The following is a 21,419-nucleotide window of genomic DNA, read 5'->3' on the forward strand; positions in this document are numbered from 1 at the left end:
AGACAAGCAAATGCAAAGAACATAAGTAGTTAAAGGAGACATATCATGCTCATTTTCAGGTTCATATTTGTATTTTGGGTTTCTACTTGAACACGTTTACATACTTTAATGTTTAAAAAAAACTTTATTTTCCTCATGCTGTCTACTTGAATATACCTGTATTCACCCTCTGTCTGAAACGCTCCATTTTAGTACATTAAAATGGAATTGCGTTGCTATGCAACAGATTGGGTCCATGTTTACTTCCTGTCACCTGATGTCACATACACTGCAACAGGAAATAAACTGGAACACATTTAGAATGTTTACGTTTAAAACTGTGAAATTATCGAAATATTGTAGATTTATGACATCACAAAGGGACAGAAATCCTGACGGCTTGTTTCAAAAGCTCAGTTTCTGAATATGGGCTGTGTGTATTTCCCTGTGGATTAAGTGTTTCGATACTTTCACAGTATTTATATAGAACTTAAACCTGCTTTATAATATAAAAGCCATGATAATGTCACTTTTTATAATACCGGCCCTTTAAAGGAAAAAAACAAAATAAAAAATAAAAATAAAACACAGACAACACCTTAAGGAACACCAATCAGGGAAACATTGGTGACACTGAAGTGAGTTTTTTTTTTTTCAGATTTACTTCATCAATATAACTTACCTAGTTACATATAAATTGTAACTAGGTAATAGTAACTAGGTAACAGTAACTAGGTAATAGCTGTTCTAGCTGAGCTCCACTAGAGGTCGGTGTCCGGCCGCAGCTCAGCCGGTATCCCTCCGCAGAGAGCAGGTACTGTTACTTCGGTACCGCCTCTGCTCTGCTGCTGCCGGTCGGTCCAGACAACTTGGACAACATGCCGCTTTCTAACAGACTCACACCGCTGCAACTTTCTCTCCGTGTGTCTCTGGATCTAAATGATCATCTGGAGCGTTTCCTCGACACAAACTCAACCAACACATCACCGAGGCTGAGCACTGAAACCTGAGATGTGGACGAGTCTCACCTGAGCTCCAGAAGAAACCTGAACTTCTGAAACTAGCTGCTTCTTCTTTCTGTGGAGTATTAAAACCCTGGATCTGATAAAAATGGGTGTGCTGTGGCTGAACTACGTCTTCTTCCTGGCTTGTTGCTGTGGGTTTGGGTTTGGAAGCTCAAACAAATGCGACGAAGTGAGGAAAGTTTTCCAACTCAGGCAAATTGGACCAAATCAATTATTGCCTTTAAGCCCCAGACCAGGTATGTAGGAGTGAAGCTGTAGCAGCTCTGTGTGTGTGTGTGTCTGTCTTTTCCCCCCTTGCTTCAGTGAATGTATTTCTCATAGTTTGCTATCCTAAATTACTCATTTACTCATGCCTTTTATGAATCAACCTATGAATAAATACCTTAAAAATCCACACTACTAAGCTAATTTTATTGAAAAAATCATTATGAAATGACCATGAAAGACTTTTTGAGCACCTGGAATCTGTAGTTTGGTTTAAGTTTTGTCTTGATGCAGTTTTCTTCTGGTTAGAAATAACTATGTGGACCTCACAGGTTATAATAAAATGTATAAAGGCTAACCATTTTTTTGTAACTTTCTAATTTAATGAAACATTTAATGACACATGGACATTAAAACTTGCCTAGGATGTGCTTAAATATTGTTTAAATTAATGTATTTCTCATAGTTTGCTTTTTCAAAAGTCCCCCTGTAAATATATTGATTTATTTTTTATAATATTGTTTACTTACTGTCACATTTATGTTAGATATGTTACAGTATATGTGATGATTTCATTGTCAGAATTGTTATTGTCCCATTCTTTATTTGTAATATTAATGTTATTGAATGAAAACATGAATAAAAAAATAAAAACTCCTAACCTCTTATTTTACAATTAAACTTAGAAGATGGTAGTTTTCATTCAGCAAAGAATGTAATTTAAAAGGGAAATATTTTTCAAATTGAGAACTCTTTAAGATTATCAGTCAGGTGTCAATTTACTTTGGCTGAATTTAGAATAAAGGACATTAAAATAAATAATAAAATTACTCATGCCTTTATGAATCAACCCATGAATAAATACCTTAAAAATCCACACTAGTAAGCCTTATTAAGCTAATTTTAATGAAAAATGACCTTGAAACACTTTTTGAGCACCTGAAATCTGTAGTTTGGCTTAAGTTTTGTCTTGATGCAGTTTTCTTCTGAGTGAAGCTGCAGCAGCTGCTGTGTGTGTGTGTTTCTGTCTTTTCCCCTCTTGCAGTTAAATTATCATAAACCAACCATTAATGCAAATTATGTCACATTTCTTTGAAGTTTTTTTCCTCATTTACATCTTCAACCAAAGCATCAACATGCCAACCACTGATTGAGAGAAATATGCTCCAGAAGTCATTCAACACCTCTATTACCTTCCTGCTGAGCTCACTTACTGCTTTAACCTGTCATTTTCTGGCTTCTTGAAGTAGCCTTACTCTCTGTAGTTACCAAACACACCTTTTTAAACACATTTTAGAGGCGTGTGTGCAGTCATGATAATAATATAGACAGCAGAACATCAGGGGGCTTTAAGATGTTTAAAGTGCAGCTTTTTGTGTGTTACTTTTAAATTAAGATATTTTGGAGGAAATAGCCTTAAATTACTGCAAACTCAGAAGTTCTTTTAGAGTAATATCTAATGTTTTGACATCTATGTTCAGCAGTGCGTCAGGGTTCATACCACATGTAATATTTCAAAAGGAATATGTTTGGAGATAGATTTCCCTTGTGTTTGCACAACAAAACATTATATAAAAGGAATCACTTATTGTTTAGGCTACTTCACTGACTTATTTGTGCTAATATAGCCTAAAATGTGCTGTTTTAATCCTATGAAACTGGGAACTAAAGCTGCTGAGATTACACGTTGGTCGTGACGAAAAGAAACCAAACTCTTGCTCCTTTCGTCTGTCCAAAGCAGATAAGTGGCTTGCAGGGATAAACAGGACTTATTCTGTGTAAAGTTAGGTAAACTAGGCTTCACTTAACTTTCTGAACACCGCCCGTAATGTAATTCCACATGATAGGCTACTTCTCCACGAGATTTAGGAGGGGATTATGGGTGTGGATATTTCATGTGGGCTGTCAGTGAGTGGACGGCTTGCTGCTGCTGCTGGAAAAGTAACTCTTAATGGTGTTGAGAAGCATCCTGCCACAAACTGCTCCCTACAAACTTCACCATCACCATCACCACCCCTTTTCCTCTCCCGCTAGGAGGAAACTGATGACATTGACAGAAAACTCTCAAATACCTCCTAAACCTCAAACTAACCCTTATAATGCCATCTCCTGCCCCTTAAATGAGCCTGTGTGGGTCTAAATCTCTGTGCTGTTTCTCAGCTGAAAAGTGCTTTTCTCTGAGATAAATAGTGTGTGTGCAGTGGGTGCCTCCTGGAGCAGCGATGATAAGCTCCTGATTCACTAACCTTGTGAAAACATTTGCTACTGTTTACAGCCTGCAACTCCACTGACCTCTCTGGCAACCTCACACACACGTCCCAAGTCCAAATGCATCTGGGAAAGATGTAAATTGTTTCCTTGATGGATTCAGATGGATGGTGTAATGGGAGATAGCGAGAGGTCTAGTCGTTCCCAGAGCAGATTTTTTTAGAAGTTATCTATAATTGACCCTGGACTTGTGAAAAATAACCTCCAGAAATTTCAGGAATCCGAGATAGAGAGCGAGAGAGAGTGAGAAAGAGAGAGAGAGCTCTGTGTTTTCTAATAAGAAGTGCCAAACTGCCTTCACTTTAGGTCAAAACACATGCAAGGCACCTCGGCCAACAAAAGCTGCTTTTTGTGAAAATAGTTCTGGGAAGTATTTAGGTTAAAAAAAGAAAAAGAAAGAAGAAGCAAAGACCTGGGGCTCTTTCAAGTTGTCTTATCTGGGAGAGTTTAAATTCCTCCACGTGTGCCATCGCCTGCTCTGCTCCCTCCTTTGCTCTCCTTGAACCTCGCTGGGAGCTGATAGCGTCTCTGGCAGCAGCTCTGCACACTCTGCCTAGGCATGTCAGAGAGGCTTTTTGCAGAGTTTTGGGTCTCTTTTAAGATGTTTTGATTGTACCCCTATGTGTGCAGATTGCTTACATTTGTTCGCAGCGGAAAACCTGAGACATCACTTAACGCTCATGGGCGATAACGATTCGGCTCAGATCTCCTCTCAGGATCTTGGTGTTTTGGTTTTCTTGCTCCACTAAAGCATATTTTAACTTGCTAAGAACCATTGTGCTTGTGTGTGCTCTTACTTTATGTTTAAGGCATGTGTACTATACCCTTATGTTTTTAAAATGATTTATATGACCAGAATCAACTGCTGATGTTTCACACAGACATTATACATTTTTTGATCACCCTAATATTTTCTATCAGATTTGCCATCATGTGCTTTTTTTGCACCTTGTTCTTAGTTTATTTTGTTTACCTCTTGTGTGTCTTTAGGATGGCAATCTCAGTATATTAGTCAGTCAGTCAATCCACCACTTTGGTCCAGACTGCATGAAATTTGACTATAATGATCCCCTGACTTGTCCTCTGTAGCGTCACAGGTTGGCTTTTGTGCTTCTGAGTGAAATATCTCCATTGGCTGAACTGCGTGGCTTTAGACTCTCTGTTCTCTTATGGATGAATGCTGCTACAGGAAGCTGCTTGTCTCTTTGGACAGTTGCTGGTTTATCATACAGATAATACAGAAGATAGTGAGACTCGCTCACTTTTTTATACTTACCTTCGGGCAGTTTAAGGTGTCACATCCACCTGACTGACTTGCATGTCTGTGTGGAATGTGTAATGGAAAGTGGAGCACCCTAAAGAGAGCATGCAAATCCTCAGCCCCAGTTTATGCCCCTCACGTATTAGCATTACACTCAAGTCCCAGAGGTAAGCATTCCTTTCTCTGAAAAATACAAACAAAAAACAAACTCCGGGATGTCTTTTAACAACATGTACCTATTCTGAAAAAATCGGAATTTTTTTTTTTTATCTTGATGAAAAATCTTGTTTGCTGCACAATAAACAGATTTTTATCCCATTTCCAAACCAAAGATGATGGCCAAAAATTATGCATTTATTATCCCTTATGTTTGACTATGATGTTACTTTTAGGGCTGTCAATTGATTGAAATATGTTATTGCAATCACATATTTTTTATCTGTTCAAAATGTACCTCAAAGGGAGATTTGTCAAGTATTCAATACTTTTATCAACATGGGAGTGGGCAAATATGCTGCTTTATGCAAATGTATATACAGTATATATGTATTATTATAAATCAATTAACAAAACAATGACAAATATTATCCTGAAACCCTCACAGGTACTGCATTTAGCATAGAAAATATGCTTAAATCATAACATGGGACTCTCAAGTCCAACAGGCAACATCAGCTGACTTGCCCCAAAACTGCATGTGATTATCATAAAGTGGGCATGTCTGTAAAGGGGAGACTCGTGGGTACCCATAGAACCCATTTTCATTCACATATCTTGAGGTCAGAGGTCAAGGGACCCCTTTGAAAATGGCCATGACAGTTTTTCCTCGCCAAAATTTAGTGTAAGTTTGTAGCGTTATTTAACCTCCTTCACAACAAGCTAGTAAGACATGGTTGGTACCAATGGATTTCTTAGGTTTTCCAGTTTCATATGATGCCAGTATGAGCCGGCTATAACAAAAATTGCATGTTGCGTTACAGAAATGAATGGCGTTAAAACAAATTTGCGTTATCATCATGTTAACTTTGACAGGCCTAGTTACTTTACATTATTGAGTATTTTCTAAGAATATCGTGTGTTAATATGTATCTTGTGTTGAACAAAAAGAGCAAAGACATATGTAATTTCCGGCTAAGTTGTTTAGGAAATACAGCTGCACCTTGAGAAACCATTTTAATCCTAGCTGCTTGTCCATAATGATTTAAGATCATAACATTTGATCTCAATGGCTCTTAGGTTCAGATCTTCAGGTGTGCATGTCCAAGAACCTGACCTGCTGCACCAAAAAGATGGAAGAGAAGTACCAGGTGGCGGCCCGGAGAGACATCCAGAACCTCCTCCAGACGTCCAGCTCCAGCCTCAAGTTCCTCATCTCGCGCAATGTGGCTGCTTTTCAAGGTAAGAGTTAACCGGTGTGTGTGTGTGTTGAGTCATCACTGTTGTAAAGGTTAAACTTCATAGACGCGTGCTGAGATGAGAGCACTACGTGGATAATTGTATGCGTGTAGATGTTTGTGTGTGTTTCTGTGTTTATGAGTTGGGGTTTGTGTGGGTGTTGTAAAAACAGTGGATGAGTCAGTGTGTGTGTGCGTGCAGTGAGGCTCCACTTCAGAGCAAACAGAGGAGGGTCTGTCCTCCTTCCAGATCTACCGCTACACTCTGATCTGGAGATTAGATAGGTTGGCTGTTCCTGTAGGAGACTCAGGAGGCCGTCTTTAGGGGTGAATGTCTGTCAGGGATATGTACTGGGGGGTTTTACTAATAGCTTCTCTTCCTGTGCAAGGTGTCCTGCTATACCTGATAAGAAAACCAAGTCCTCATATTTAGAGCACTGGAACACAGTCATCGTAAACAGGCCGCCATCCATCCCCACATTTGTTTTCAACCTCTTTCTGTCATTGTTTCCCATTCCTCTCCATCCTTTCATTCAGCAACGACCGACAGTTAACGTACAGGCAACAACTTGCCTCCGTCTGTGTGCTCTCCCTGCACAGTGTGGGATGTTTCCCCCCTCTCTAACTGATGGCTGTCATATGACGACTGAAATGAGTGGGCAACAAATACAGAGCTTATGACCTGAATGTACAGCCTCAGACATATCATTAAGGCAATTCTCTTTAACGATGTCTCTCAGTTTAAGGACGTGCTGTTCTCCTCCTCCTAAACTCAAATGATTTATAGGAGAGTCTCCGCGTGATCACAGTGTTTTAGTTGAGGTTTGCAGGGGCAATGCCCTGTTTGTGTCGTCTGATGTTTGATGTGTCTACTCAGGCTCTGAAGGTGAACTAAAATACTTCTGAGTGTGATAACATTTGATGTTTATGAAGCATGCCACCTTTTTAAAATACTGTTAACTAAAAAAGAAAGTTGCAAACACCGTTATGAAAGTTGTTAGAGGGCGTGACGATTCACTCAGCTCACGATACGATACACGATATTGGGTTCACGATCTCGATACGATTCAATATTATAACAATCATTTTAACAAAACTTGAATGATGAAAATATATGCTTAGCTCCACCCTCTCGTGTCACTTCTGGTTGCAAAAAAACAAGATGGTGACGGCGAAAATGCCAAACTCAAGGTTTCAAAACGTCAGTCCACAAACCAGTGGGTGATGTCACTGTGACTACGTCCACTTCTTACATACAGTCTATGCTCAATGGAGGACTATGGCACAGAAGAGTAAGCTAAATCATGCTTTGGTTATAAAGACAATACTTGTTGATCAACTTATTGTTGGTCTTGGTCTTTTCATTTAAAGTTAAAGTTCTCGTTCCTTAAAGTTTCTTTAAGTTCTCATAACAGTGTAAGAGCTGGCGGTTTGTTTGCCCAGGTCAACCCAAAAAAAGGCTGCAGGAGCTGGTAGCCTTTTCAACATACTCACAAAATGAGAAGCACTCACATGGTTTCATCTGTGGAATGGCAGCCAGTGTGCTCTCCTGCCAAACCAAACAGAGTTCCCTGTCAACATCGGCCCTCATCAGTCAACAAACATTGGCGGCTGCTTCCAACATCCAGGCTGCGTAATACAAGTGGCAACAGACGCTCAGCGATTTAAGTCTCATATTGAAGTCACAGCAGCAGTGTAACTGCTCTGAATGTTACATTTATTACGTTTTATGTCGTGTTGCTGTGGTGTTTCTGTGATATATTTAATTACAGTCCAAACTAGGACGGCAGCTCTTATTTTCATTATTGATTAATCTGATGATTATGTTCTTGATTTCTTGAACAATTGTTTGGTCTCTAAAACTTCAGAAAATAGTGAAAAATGCTCTTCACGATTTCCCAAAGCCCAAGTTGACATATTCAGATTGCTTGTTTAATCCAAACAACAGTCTTAAACTGCCCCAGAAAACAGCAAATACTGGCGTTCAATGTTATGTTTAAAGCCCCAGACACACCAAGCCAACATCAAAGAACTAGCGTTGATGAAAGCCGACGTCGCCACGTTGAGAGCCACTGAGAGGCAATAGAAATGCCCCCAATCCGGTATTTAGCACCTTTTAAAGTAGTTCAGACTTCATGACTCTCATAAATCAATTGGTCACATGAGGTTTGCACAGGTTACCATGGTTACCTGTCTCCAACCGATAAGGAGGCTCTCAGGAAGTGACATGGTAATGATTTAGGGTGCAGTGATCGTGTGTATCCATGGGGTCTAATGTCGAGTGCATTTCCTTCCTCAACATTTGCAAAGCCGTTTTTTAATATTTCAAATTCTGCGTTGTTTACATCCACATTTGCTTGCTAGCAGTCTTTTTCATCACTGACTTCGTTGGCGCACTACTTCGTTTGTTGGCACGTTACCGCCACCAGCTGTTGATTGTTGTATCCAAACATATCTTCCCTTGAAAGTTATGGGTTATATCACATATATAGTTAATCATTATGACATAGCTGGTAAAATTTGGTTTGTATTTATCACAACTTCAATGAAATTACACATGAAGAATATGTGTACTAACAAACAGATTTGTCTCCGCTTGTTCAATATTGTTTGTCTTTCTATCGAAGTAAATCTGTGCTGGTGAAAGCTGATGCTTGTTCAAATGTTGTTGCAGACTTTTTGACTCAGTCTATCTGTTTACACACACACACACACGCACACACGCACACACACACACACACACACATACACACACACGCACACACACACACACGCACACACACACAGCCGGAGAGCGGGAGCCACCCACGTGGCATTGTTCTATTTGGCCGTAGAGGTTTTAAGAGCCTTTGTCACATGGCGAAAACTCACTGTGGCACCATATGTATGGGAAGCACGGAGGGACAGAAATGTCTGGCAGGTTCTTAGATCTTAACAGAGTGGGGAAAAAAGAGCTGTTTTGCTGTTCATGTGCAGACATAAAAGAAACACAAGTCAAGCATTTAATCCTTCTTTCCTAACCAGGGAGTGTTCAATGATGCTGAATTAATTTGAGTGAATTGTTTGTTATTCATCTTGTGTGACAGTGAGTTTTGTTTTGGGTGCTTTCAGATTATAATGGAAGTGGAAACGGGCCAACAACTTTACGGATCGTTTTGAAATTGAAATTAAATTTTACGTTGACTGGCTGCCCTCAGCTGTGTTACTGTTCTGCTACATCATAAACACTTTTGTGGAATACAGGAAGAAATATTTCTCTCTTTAACAAGTCCCTTAGTTTCAGAGAACAAACCAGTGTATAATGCATAACAACCACAGACAGGAAGACAGACGAGTTAAAAGGGGGGGCAGGCTAATGCGGTCATTTGTTTTGTACAAAGCCTTCAATTAGATATCTTTATATGATGCAGCTGAAGGGAGAGGAGTGATGAAGAAATTAGAGGAATGTAGATGGATAACAGTCTGAAACACTCAGGAGACATTGAGAAATAACACGAACCAATAAAACACTATTTAAAATGTTTTTCCCCCGGGGACTTCATGTTTTTTCTGCTTGTAATGGGCCACAGTTATAAAAAAATCTTCAAGGGCATGTAAAAAGCACTCAATACTTTAACATAATGAGTAATAAAGCGAAAACAAAAGCTTGAGATGTTAATTATGAGTAGAGCTTCAAAGCACAGCTCATCCCGCAGTAATGGCTCATTACGTTTTTCTCTTTTCTTCAGAGGAATGCGCCTCAACATTTGAATATCTTGTCCTTAAATGAACCTGACCGCTGCCTTTCAAGTCATTTCACAGCCAAAAAGATAGCTGGGCAACTGGGGGGGAAAGAAATAGAAAGAATAAAGACGAAGTTGATGCCATACTGTCGAGCTGACGGCCTTTGAGCTTTCCAGCACATCAGTTTTTTCTCCCGTCTTGCTGCTGGTCTGTCAGTAAGTCTCTCAGGACTGCATGTTTTCATTCACCGGTTGTGAGGTTGCTGCACGTCGTCCACACAATGCACAAATATGCAGCCTGCTGAGCAGGGCTCAGGGGAGATCTTTTTTCGCCCTGTGCAGGTTTGTCTTACATCCATGGCAACCAACCTGTGCAATCCCAGCGCCCCGTGGGGCATGAGTCAATAAAGCTGGGAAACAGAACCCACTATGAATCAGCTGTTGAGATGCCTGAGAGACTGTCTGAGGAGGGGTGCTCGAGTCATAGCAGAACGGTCTGAGTTCACCACATCAAAGGAAGGCCCTCCTTTAGGACAAGCTTTGATTCTAGGAACTATTAAAGGAGTGTATGTCCTTGTGTTGACATCCTGATGCATTTTGTTATAACTAGCTGGTGTGGCACTTGGTCATCATGGTCCAGCTGAACCTGAATTCAGTAACAACTTTGAAAACATACATCCCTGCACACATTCAGTATGATAAAACGTGAATGGTTTTACATTTGCTTGTGCAATTACATCACATATAAGTAATGTACAAGTTCAATCCTAAAAAATATAACCTAGTAGTTTTGAACTTTTTGGCTTGTGACCCCTTAAAGGACCAGTGTTTAACATTTAGATTGATCTATTGGCAGAAATGGAATATAATATTAATAAGTATGTTTTCTTTAGTGTATAATTACCTGAAACTAAGGGTCGTTGTGTTTTTGTTACCTTGGAATGAGCCGTTTTCTATCTCCTCTCCACAGAGTCCGCCATATGCACCGCCATGTTTCTACGGTAGCCCAGAATGGACAAACCAAACACTGTTTTAGGCTGGAGTCAATAACGTTACTCGCTCATGTTGCCGTCTCTCTCTCTCTCTTGCTTTACCACTCACTTCACACATACACACACACACACACACACACACACACACACTCTAAGCACTGGCTCTGCTCTGATGGTTACGCTACTCTTACAACAACTGGCGTTTTCGTGTCGGCCACCGTAGCGCTCCAACACGCTTGGCACACGGGAGAAGCTTCCGTTGGTTGCAATCTGCAACTTCACCGCTAGATACCGCCATATCCTACACACTGTTCCGTTTAAAGGAATAGTTTATTTTGAGAAATAAAATTATTCACTTGTTGCATTGAGTTAGATTAGAAGAGTGAAGTCACTTTCATATCTGTCCGTTAAATAGTGTTTTTAAATCGCTTTTATCAGCTCAAGGAAAGTTTTGAAAATATAAAACCTCCATGGATCAGAAATTCCTAATAGAAAGATTCATAATTGACCTTGTTTGCAGTTCGAGGTGTCCTGTCAACAGTTTTACAGATGTCTCTTTTACAATGGTGGTCTATAGGGAAAATGCTTTTGGGCCGCAGGTGAATTTTTCTCTGTAACACCGCAAGTGGCCACTGAGCAGAATTGGAAGCAAGGTTGAGCGACAGCGCCGTATCCAGTTCTTATTATACAGCCATGCTTTCGACAAAGCCCCTAGGAAGTGCGCCGGGCTTTGAAGCAAATATTCGTAGTGGCCAAACGGTGGAGTTACAACTTCCGTGTCCGTCACGTGATGCAATTGGGCTCAAAAAGACTTTTTCCCATAGATTTACATTGGGAAAGAGATGCCTGTAAGTCAGTCGCTAATTTTTTTTTAATGTAAATTAACTTCCCAGTATAAACACTTGAATAGCCCTTATTTAAATCATTAGATCCTAAAGGTTGTAAAATGCACTAATAACTGAATCCAGAGTTATTTCCCTTCCTCTGTTCATGTGAATGAGACCCAGACCGAGGCTGGATCGAGGGCTGGGAGGCGGAGTTAAAGGAAACACTATTACGCCTGCTCTATGAGCCAAATGGATTCGGAAGATTGACAGATGATCCGAGTACTTTATCACTCGAGAGTCGAGCCATTTTGGCTTCATGCACCACTGAGCATTTCTCCTGAGAGAATGATCGGGAGCCCGCCTCCAACGCTGTATCCACTTCTCTTTATACATCAATGCTCTCTGCGCAGTGACTTCCTGGAGTCTTTGCTAGATGTTGCCAGGGAACCAGCGGAGACTCCAGCCCAGCTGCTGTCATTTATACATTTCTGTTTGTTTATGGATTAAACACATGATGAGATACAATGGATTAATTAGTGAGATTTAGAGGTGTTGGTAGATGTATGTTTGTTTATCTTTGGACAGAGCCAGGCTAGCTGTTTTCCCCCTGCTTCCAGTCTTTATACTAAGCCAAGCTAACCATTTCCTGGCTCTTGCTCCATGCATGCACAGACATTAGAGTGTTTTCAATCTTCTTTTCTAACTCTTGACAACAAAGCAATACGCTTATTTCCCGAAAACTATTCCGTTCAAACAAGTAACGCTATATGGAGACGCACTTAATGGCAAACCTAAAGGCTGAAAGTCGGTCAGTATTTCGTAAGAACAAAGGCAAAAATTTGGAAAACATAAAAAGATAGACCGGATATAGTCGTCCAAAATGTGTTTTTAATACCCCATAATTCATCTTACAGCCTCCGGCAATATTACATGACCACTTGATGAGACCGGCTGTTATAAATTTAATGCTGCTGTGACTTGAATGTATGTGGCATGAAGCTGTTGTGACCATTAACACTCTGTGGTTTGTGGTCTTCCTGCCAGTCAATATGTCATTTTGGTTTCTAGCCTGGGAAGAGGAAAAAAACTTGCCGTTAACATGAGACGCAGGAATCCAGCAGACACAGTTAGTCAGCCCTTTTCTTTTATATTTGCTCTGCTTCTAATTGTGAGCTACTGTTTTGTCAGGAACACAAGTGGTGCTGATGAATGTAAGATCAAACAGTCAGGGCTGAGTGCTGGTTTCGTTGAAGAGCTCAGGACTTGCTATTTGCACTCATAAATGCTAATTGTGTTTCTGTTTACCAGCCTTTAAAGGATCCTCTGCCCATCTTTTACTCTTTGAATTGAAAAAGGAATATGTTTGAATGGCAGCGGCCCCACAGCTTGACTGAGAGGAGACCACAATCAGCTGTCAAATTACAGCAGTACACTCAGTGCCAGACAAGGAGGGCTCAGTAGGGGGGAGTAAACTTGTTTTGATTGCTGCTGATTAGACAGATGATGTTTTAAAGTTTTTTGTTGGTAGCAGAGTTTCTATTTCAGTGCATAAATTCTGGTTGCGTTACGTCCAGTAAAGTCAGCACTCAGTTGGCTAACGCCCATACCCTATAACCACAACATCCTGGGTTTGAATCCTTAAAAGAATATTTTTAATTTGATTTTAAAAAAATCATGCAACAGACCTTCAACAAGTTAAACTAAACTTGAACTTTGACCTCCATATATGCTGACTCCTGAGGCACATCCAGTGGCATCAAGACACTAAGATAAGTTGGAGTTATTTGTGACAGATTTGACTGAAAAGAAGAAATGAGAATTACATTTTGTGAAACCCAGGAATGTATAACTGTGCAAAGAATTTATGTCACAAGCAAATATCTGAGAGGATGCGAGGTTAGATCACTGCCTCTAAACCTACAATATGTCAACTTTTCATGAGCGTATAAAAAACAGCCTTTTTCAGCTTTGTGAAAATGCATTTTTCATGTGTTCATTATGTGTTTTAACTGATATATTTAGCTTAATCAACCTATAACAGTCAATCCTTCAGGTTTTACTTAAAAATTAAAACTCACCAAATTTAGAGATACATGGGTCATCAAACAGGCCAGGGCAGTCTGGCACCGTGTAGTTCCTAGAGCACCGGTTTACATATTCCACATTCAAATCTGAATGAATCTTTGATAACTGAAAGCGTTAAAGGGATAGTCAGGATGAAGTGGTGTTGTATGAGGTACCTATCCATAGTCAGTGTATCACCTACAGTAGATGACGGGCGGTATGCCCCCAGTTTGGAGAAACAGACAGGAGTTAACGCACTTCCGTGCAATGTACTGCTGTGGACGGGGCAGAAGCAAAACGTATTTTAGCCACCTAAAAGAAAGGCCCAACTAAAAAAAATCTATATCGGTTTAAGTGTACTTTACATGAAGAATATTTTCGCTGGTTTACCTTGCTGTGAGACAGCTATACAGTCTATGTTTCCGACGGGGAACTGAAGCCGTTATCTATGCTCTCGCCAAAGCCACTAGACTCCATTGAATTTTTTTTAATTTCGGTTAGTTTGTTTGTGTTATTGTGTGATGTGAATCTGAACTAGCCAAAGTCACATAATAACACAAACTAACTAACCAATCGAGGCAGCGTAAGACCAGCAACTCCCGTGTTCTGTGAGGTAAAATTACTGTTTTTTTCAATGGAGTCTGGTGGCTTTGGTGAGAGCACAGATGGATACAGCGGCTTCAGTTCCCTGTTGGAAATGGCTGTCTCACAGCAATGTAAACTGACGAAAATAATGTGAAATATACCACACAGCGTTTTAGGTGAGCCTTTCTTTCAGGTGGCTTAAATATGTTTTGCTGCCGGCCCTGTCAACATCTGGTTCCGTGCGGTAACTCCTGTCTTCTTCTCCAATCTGGGAGCGTGCCGACTGTCATCTACTGTAGGTAATACACTGACTATGGATAGGTACCTCATACAACGCCACTTCAAAACATCCAAACCATCCCTTAATGTGGTGCATTATTATGTCACAACTGGTGAATCTATTTCAATTATTAACAAACTGTAACGTTGTGATATAATGTGCATTGCCTTACACTCTACCTCATGCATGCTGTGTGTTATTGGAAGCCTGATTCTGAGTCTAAAAGCCCCGCTGGTCGCCCCTAGAGGCAAAGCTGGATTACCAATTGGGCAAAGCGGGCAACTGCCCTGGGGCCCCAGGCCCTTTGCAAGGCCCCATATTCATTAATTACAATCCCTGTTTGGGCCTTAAGGCAGGTCCTGTCTTGTAGAGAGTGTCAAAATGTACATGGTGTTTATATTTAAACACATTTTTGTTGATTGAACTAAAAAACTGGCAATGCTATTTTTTCTTGCTAGTAGTGAAAAACAAAAACAATCAAAACACAAGTTGTATTTGCTAACAAAGGGTCATTTAAAGCTGAAATCCATATAGTTTTTGGTAAAATATCCTTATTTTTTCAATTTTGTCAATTAGATGAAACTAATGAGTGAGACACTGAAATCAGTGCAGGTATTGAGATGCTCTCCGTAATCTGCTATTGAGAAGTTAAGCTCAAGTTTGTCAGGTTGCACTTGTTTGGTTTACAATGGCAATATCATCTAACAGCATCACTGTAGTAAATTAAATATTTATATGCTAAATGGTTCTTTGTGTAATGTGAGTAGCGTGCGCTCTGACCTATTAACTAATGACATAAAAGATATTTTGGATTGTCTCATTTGACTAATTTCCACTGTTGACTAGTTTGCTTCAGAAGTCTGAATTTGGGATAAACCCACTTCTTCTGTATTTACTTTAATATTCCAGCGTCATTACCAGGCCGCTCTTCAAGGAAAATCATGCAAAAAAGTTGTTCTAAAAGCAGAGCTGCAGTAGCCACCACACTTACCCAACTGCTCCTTTGCAGTCCACATTTCAACAAGGATTTCAAGTTCAAAACAGTAATTTCTTACCAAGGACAGATATTGTGCTGTGACCAGCCCTGAGCAGCGCTGCATCACTGACTACAGTAACATAGTGTTCCCTTCCAGTAAAGTTTCTATGTTGGTCACAAATTGGCTGCTCGCCTCAGTTAGGGAAAATATGCAGCTTTTTATAGGACTGCATTTTAGGATCTTTTGTCTTGAAAATGAGCATTCCTCATGTTACATGCCCCCCTAGAAACACCAGGCTGTCTCACATAGAAGCTGCTTTTGCCAGAAATCATGTAAAAGACCTGATAAGAGGTGTGAGTTAAAATAAATCAGTTTTATCATATCATCTTAGTGACACATCTGCAGATCTTATAACGTTTTTTAGCCACACTATCAGCATGGATGTATAGGGATGGCAATGTACGTCTGTCAGTCGGTTGTTTGGTCCACCACTTTGGTCCACAATAATATACCTAAACAGCTAATGGATGGATCGTCATACTTGCCAACCTTGAGACCTCAAAAATAGGGAGGATTTCAAAACCAAAGCTGGGAGTCTGGGTGTCCTCCCTAAGAAGAGTTTCAGAGACTTTGTTTCCTGGATTATGGTGACTTTTAAAGAATGAAAATAAAATAATACTGCACTTCAACAGCATTTTTATGTTCAATAGACCTACTTTTAATTTTACTTTTAATTCTCAGGAAAGAAAACGGAATAATTCGCTCATCTAGTTTGAGTTTGTGTGAATCTCTGGCTTAAACTAATATTCATCAGTTTTCATTCATTTATTCAGTATTTATATCTCTTAGTACTCTCCATTTCTCTCTCTGTCCCTCACTGAAAGCCCTTTCAGACACAATGCGACAACGGCACCACTGCGCTGTTAAACCCGTTATTTCTAATGGCTTGCGCCGCGCCACGACAGCATATAGCCGAACTTTGGGCGCTGCACGCTAGCGAGTGCAGATCAAACCATGTTGTGTTCTGAGCATCTCTTCCAGCAGGAAACTATATTTGGTGTAGCTCTATTGTTGTCCGGGTGCAAACAGTAGAGCTTTTACACGCTGTACAGAGACAGAAACTGGGTGAGATAAGGAAAAGGAAAAAAAGGTGTGAAAATTTGCCATAAATTGGGAGAAATGTGACCCCGGGAGGAAACGGGGGAGGGCAATGAAAAACGTGAGTCTCCCGGGAAAATCGGGAGGGTTGGCAAGTATGTGAACATTAGTAAAGACATTCATGGTTCCCAGAGGATGAATCCTAATAGCTCTGTTGATCCCCTGACTTTTCCTCTTTCCATTTGTGGTTTTGAGTAAAATGTCTCTGCAGGTTTTAAGTGAATTTGTCCAATACTTTTTATTATTATTTGTTTATTGACATATCAGCCTCAATTGCACTTAGTGTTTATTGCTAATTTGCTAAATTAAGGTGACCATAAACATTAGCTGCATTCCAAATCGCACACTTTTGCCTTTTACTTTTAGTACATACTGCAGCTTCTCTTAAAGTATGTACTGTTGAATGCAATATGCATACAATTGCGACATACTACTTCTTCATAACATTGTGCCTTGAACTTTGACCTTCTTGCTCATATATCCGCCGTGCAGAGGATTGTAGGTCAGAATAGCGGTCGTGTCTCAAATAGTTACGGTTAGGATTGGTCGTCGGGCAGCGAGTCTCGCAAGAGTTTTTGCAAGTTTTTGCACATCTCAAACCAGATTTTGCAATTTACGGGTTACCTTCTAACCTTCTACCTTCTACCAGAAAAGCATGCTGGCTTGCATACTGCAAAATGCGACCGGATATAGTTGGACATCCTGGTATATTTGGCATACTGCATTTGACGTACTATGTATTGGGACATACTAAATCTTTTTTCTGGCATACTAAATAGTATGGTAGTATAGGTATTGGAACGCACACACAATACCTGCATGTTAGCGTTTTTATTGTGAGCATAAAGTTAGCATTTACCTCAAAGGACTCCTCTGCCTCACAAGGCCACACTAGTCACTCCTCAAAGAACACTCGTAATGCTTTTTGTCAAACCTAAAAAGCTGAGAGTGTATCTTCTTGTTTGTGCGGGGAATGAAAGATGGGAAGGCTTCATTTTGAGTAAAAACACTGATTCCAATTTTAACCAAACATGCAGACCTTGTGAGATGAATGATGAATATGTGCATAAACTGAACATATTGAGTGGTGGTTGGAGTTGTCTGAAGATTTCATATGTTGATTCTCACAGATGGTCTTGAAATCCTTTCTAACCTGCTCTCTGCTCCTTTGTGTGGGACCTTTCATTTAGCAGACTTTTTGTCCACCGGGTCTACAGCCGTGCCTTCTTTGTTGTCACTCGTACAAGAGGAGTGTGTGTGTGTGTGTTGGTGTGTGTATGCCAGCCAACGCAGGGGCCTCTCCTCGAGATTTCCACAGAATTTGGGCTTGGCTTTGTGATTCGAGGCTGGACAGTTGATCCAGGGGAGGACAGAGAGTGAAAAAGAATGCGAAGAAGAAGAAGAAGAAGAAGAAGAAGAATGAGCGACTGACGGAGAGAAAGTTGGGAGGATGCCAGATTCTATTGAAAGTCTTTGCACAGCGTTTGAAGTCAGAGGATGAGGATTTAGAGGGAAGCAGGATTATTCAGAGTCAATACCCTTCAACAATCCAGGCGTTTGGTCTGCTGCAAAGAAACAACGTAGTCAGACTAACCACGGCTGTTTTCCCCTCCGTCTCCTATTGCAGCTCCTGTGTCAGACATGTTAGCGTAGCACTGTTCAAATCTTGTTTCTAATCACTTTATACACTATTCTCTTTCAGGGATAGTTTAACATTTTGGGGAATATTCTTATTTGTTTTCTGCAGAAAGTTAGATGAGAAGATTGTTACTACTCTTGTATCTTTCTGTTACCATGGATGTATATAGAGAACTGGATACAGCGTTGGAGGCAGGGCCCCGTTCATTTCTATGGAAGTTTCTCGGTGGTGCATGAAGCCAAAAAAGTTTGACTTCCGCGTATAAAATTACCCCGATCTTCTGCATCCATGAGCCCAAAAAGCAAGCGCACTAGCGCTATCTTTAACCCCGCCTCCTAACCGATCGGTCTAAGGGCTCGCTCACATGAACGGCAGCACTAAAATTATTTTACAATAATTTTACAACTTCTGATAAAACATGAAAGTTGATTTAGCCAACCTCAAGTTGCTGTTTTACAGATGCCTCTTTCACAATGTAATTACATGCTAAGAGTCTTTTTGGTCCCGATGGCATCACATGATGGATCCGGAAGTTGTAATTACACGGTTTGGCCACTATGTCAAATTGGCCTCAAAGCCCGGCGCTGGGAGTCTGTTATATATAAAGCTACCACCAGTTAACTTAGTTGAGCACAAAGACTGGAATCAGCGGGAAATAACTTTAAATAACAACTTTATATGTCTTTATATGGGAGATGTGCCGGACTGTTTCTTATTTGGAGGCAGTGACTTCTTGGAGTCTCTGCTGGTTGCCCGGCAGCTGTTCCCAGCCCAAAAATGGTCTGCCACATAACCTCCTGTTTTTCTTTTCTACGAATTAAACAATTGAGATATAACGTGTCAATAAGCGAGCTTAGAGCAGTCTTTCCTGGAGATGTTATTGCAGTCGTTATATAAATTTGCTGAATTTCTTCTATTAAGATGTGTATTTTGCAGTTCACCTTTGAGCCACATGAGGGCGCCTGAATGTACATAATGTTCTGATAATTGTAGCCTATTTATAACATTGAATCTAATATGAAAGGCTAGCGTATATTCTGTTTGTTTTACTGATGAGACGAAAATGAAAGCCTGTTAACTCCACCTAAATGCATTTATTTGATTTATCAAACTGATCTCTTGGACATGGCTGGTTTACCTATTCCAGATAATATAAGGTGATGTGGAAATGGCGGTAAAGGAACCTTCATTGATGCACAAATTTGATTTATAGACTATTGTGAATTGGGTTGCGATATGTCATTTTTAAAAAGTGGGTCTCAAGAAAAAAAGTTTGGGAAACTCTGCTTTAGAGGACCAGGTACTGGTAGAGAGTGGTATCAATCTTCTCATCCAACTCTCCGACCAGAAAGCAAATCACTATATTTCCCAGCATGTCAAACTATTTCTTTAACATGTTTTCATTTATACATGTTACAGCATATAGCTCTCACTCTTCTCTTTCAGATTGTTATTTTAGTTTGAGTCTTTTGAAGCACAGAAGGCGTGCAAACTGCAGTTTTATATTGTCTTTTTTCTATAAATAACTTTTTAATACCCAGCATCCTCATCTGGCATTTCAAGAGAAACCCTTGAGTGCTTTTACAGTGTCAGACGTGAAGCTAATTGCTGACTCTCCATCATCCTATGAGAGTGTGTGTGTTCAGTTTGCTGCTGCTCAGGAGATCCAGTTCAGTTGACGTGCTTCTTCAAATCCTGCTGTGTCCCAGAGGTGGACATCAGCAGTCAATTCATTGAATACACACATGCACACTGACTTTCTCTGTCTTACATTTTGTCTCTTTCAAACACTCACTGCACTGTAGCCACTCACTGCATAGAGATGAGCCCTAAAAATACACACACCAGTCAGCACTTTACATTGTTTGTCTCCTGTGTGCCCGTTTGAAATGGAGATTTATGGCTGCTGGCTGTTGTCTTAAGGCCATTTTCTAGATTAGATGATACAGCACACTGCTAAACAGGAACTGTATCTTTATGACAGATTTACACAGGTTTTTTTCCTTTTAGAGATTTACAAAGGGTTGAGCGGTGCGGAGACCAGCAGAGTAATGTTCCAGTGTGATGTTTGTGCAGGAGAGCTGACGGTGCAGCTAAGAAAATTTACAACTGCTAGCAGTGTACAGCAAAGACTGAGCTGACACTCACAGCTCTCCACACAAACCATGTTACTTTGATTCGGTGGTATGTTAAGTGAATGGTTCAGCCCATAATGGGATCTTTTTCTGGAAGTAGCCCTCAAGTTAAACCAAAATTCTTTAAATAATTTAGATGCCCATCTTAAACCAGACACAAATTAGGGTTGTGCTCTTGTACATCAGAACATTTGACAGTGAACAATGACATTTCCATAACTGATACTGAGAGGAAACGGCTCAGATTACACCACAGTTTCTATGAAAACATCACTGTGAGATTTCTTTTCAGCTCACTGGGACTCTTGGCTTGTTTGTGCTTCTCTGTTTCACTGTAGTTGTTTGGAGAGAAGAAATCACTTTTTCTGCCAGTCTGACGGAAGGAAGTATTTCCTAAGTAAGGAAGGAGCCTCCAGGGATTAGTCTGTAGTCGTCTGGGCGATGAAATCCTAAACACAGCAACACACCAAGCCTACTGTCTGCTCCCACTCTCCCCTCTTCTTCTCTTCCCCCTCATCCTGTCCTTCTCCCCTACACTGCACATATAATGGCATAATTGTCCCGCTTATCACTAGTATCCTGGCATGAGTGACAAATGAATGTTGTTTTTACTGTTGGGAGTCCAGAGTCTGATGGCCTGTTCTGTACAGCTGATGAGACTGTTTGATATAAACCTAGAAATATCTGTTTTCTCTAGTTCAGACTTAACGGGACAATTTTAGCATCACTTGAGTTTTTGTTTTTTACATTCATGATCATTTTTACATGCATGTGCCACAATGTAAGATACCTTTACAAACTCTTTGCCACACTGCTCTTGCGCTCACAATCTAATTAAAGCTGCATGCCAACTCTTGAAACTGCAGTAAAGTGATTTTTATTTGGTTTTATTCAGTCGTAAAACAGTAC

At 40.3% G+C, this 21,419-nt stretch overlaps 1 protein-coding gene across 2 annotated transcripts in view; it reads left to right on the top strand.

The window, feature by feature from the left end:
- The first annotated feature begins 718 nt into the window (after nt 1–718).
- Nucleotides 719–21,419, top strand: part of gpc5a (glypican 5a) — a 141,141-nt gene continuing 120,440 nt past the window's right edge. The window contains exons 1-2 of one of the 2 annotated variants that reach the window (XM_074615045.1): nt 719–1,240; nt 5,974–6,135. In XM_074615045.1, coding sequence (XP_074471146.1) covers nt 1,090–1,240; nt 5,974–6,135 — 313 coding nt within the window. In that variant the 5' untranslated portion in view covers nt 719–1,089. The remainder of the gene's footprint in view (nt 1,241–5,973; nt 6,136–21,419) is intronic. The other variant, XM_074615037.1, reaches the window with a different exon arrangement.

Source organism: Sebastes fasciatus, chromosome 2 (genome assembly GCF_043250625.1).
Source record: "Sebastes fasciatus isolate fSebFas1 chromosome 2, fSebFas1.pri, whole genome shotgun sequence".
Taxonomy (NCBI): Eukaryota; Metazoa; Chordata; class Actinopteri; order Perciformes; family Sebastidae; genus Sebastes; species Sebastes fasciatus.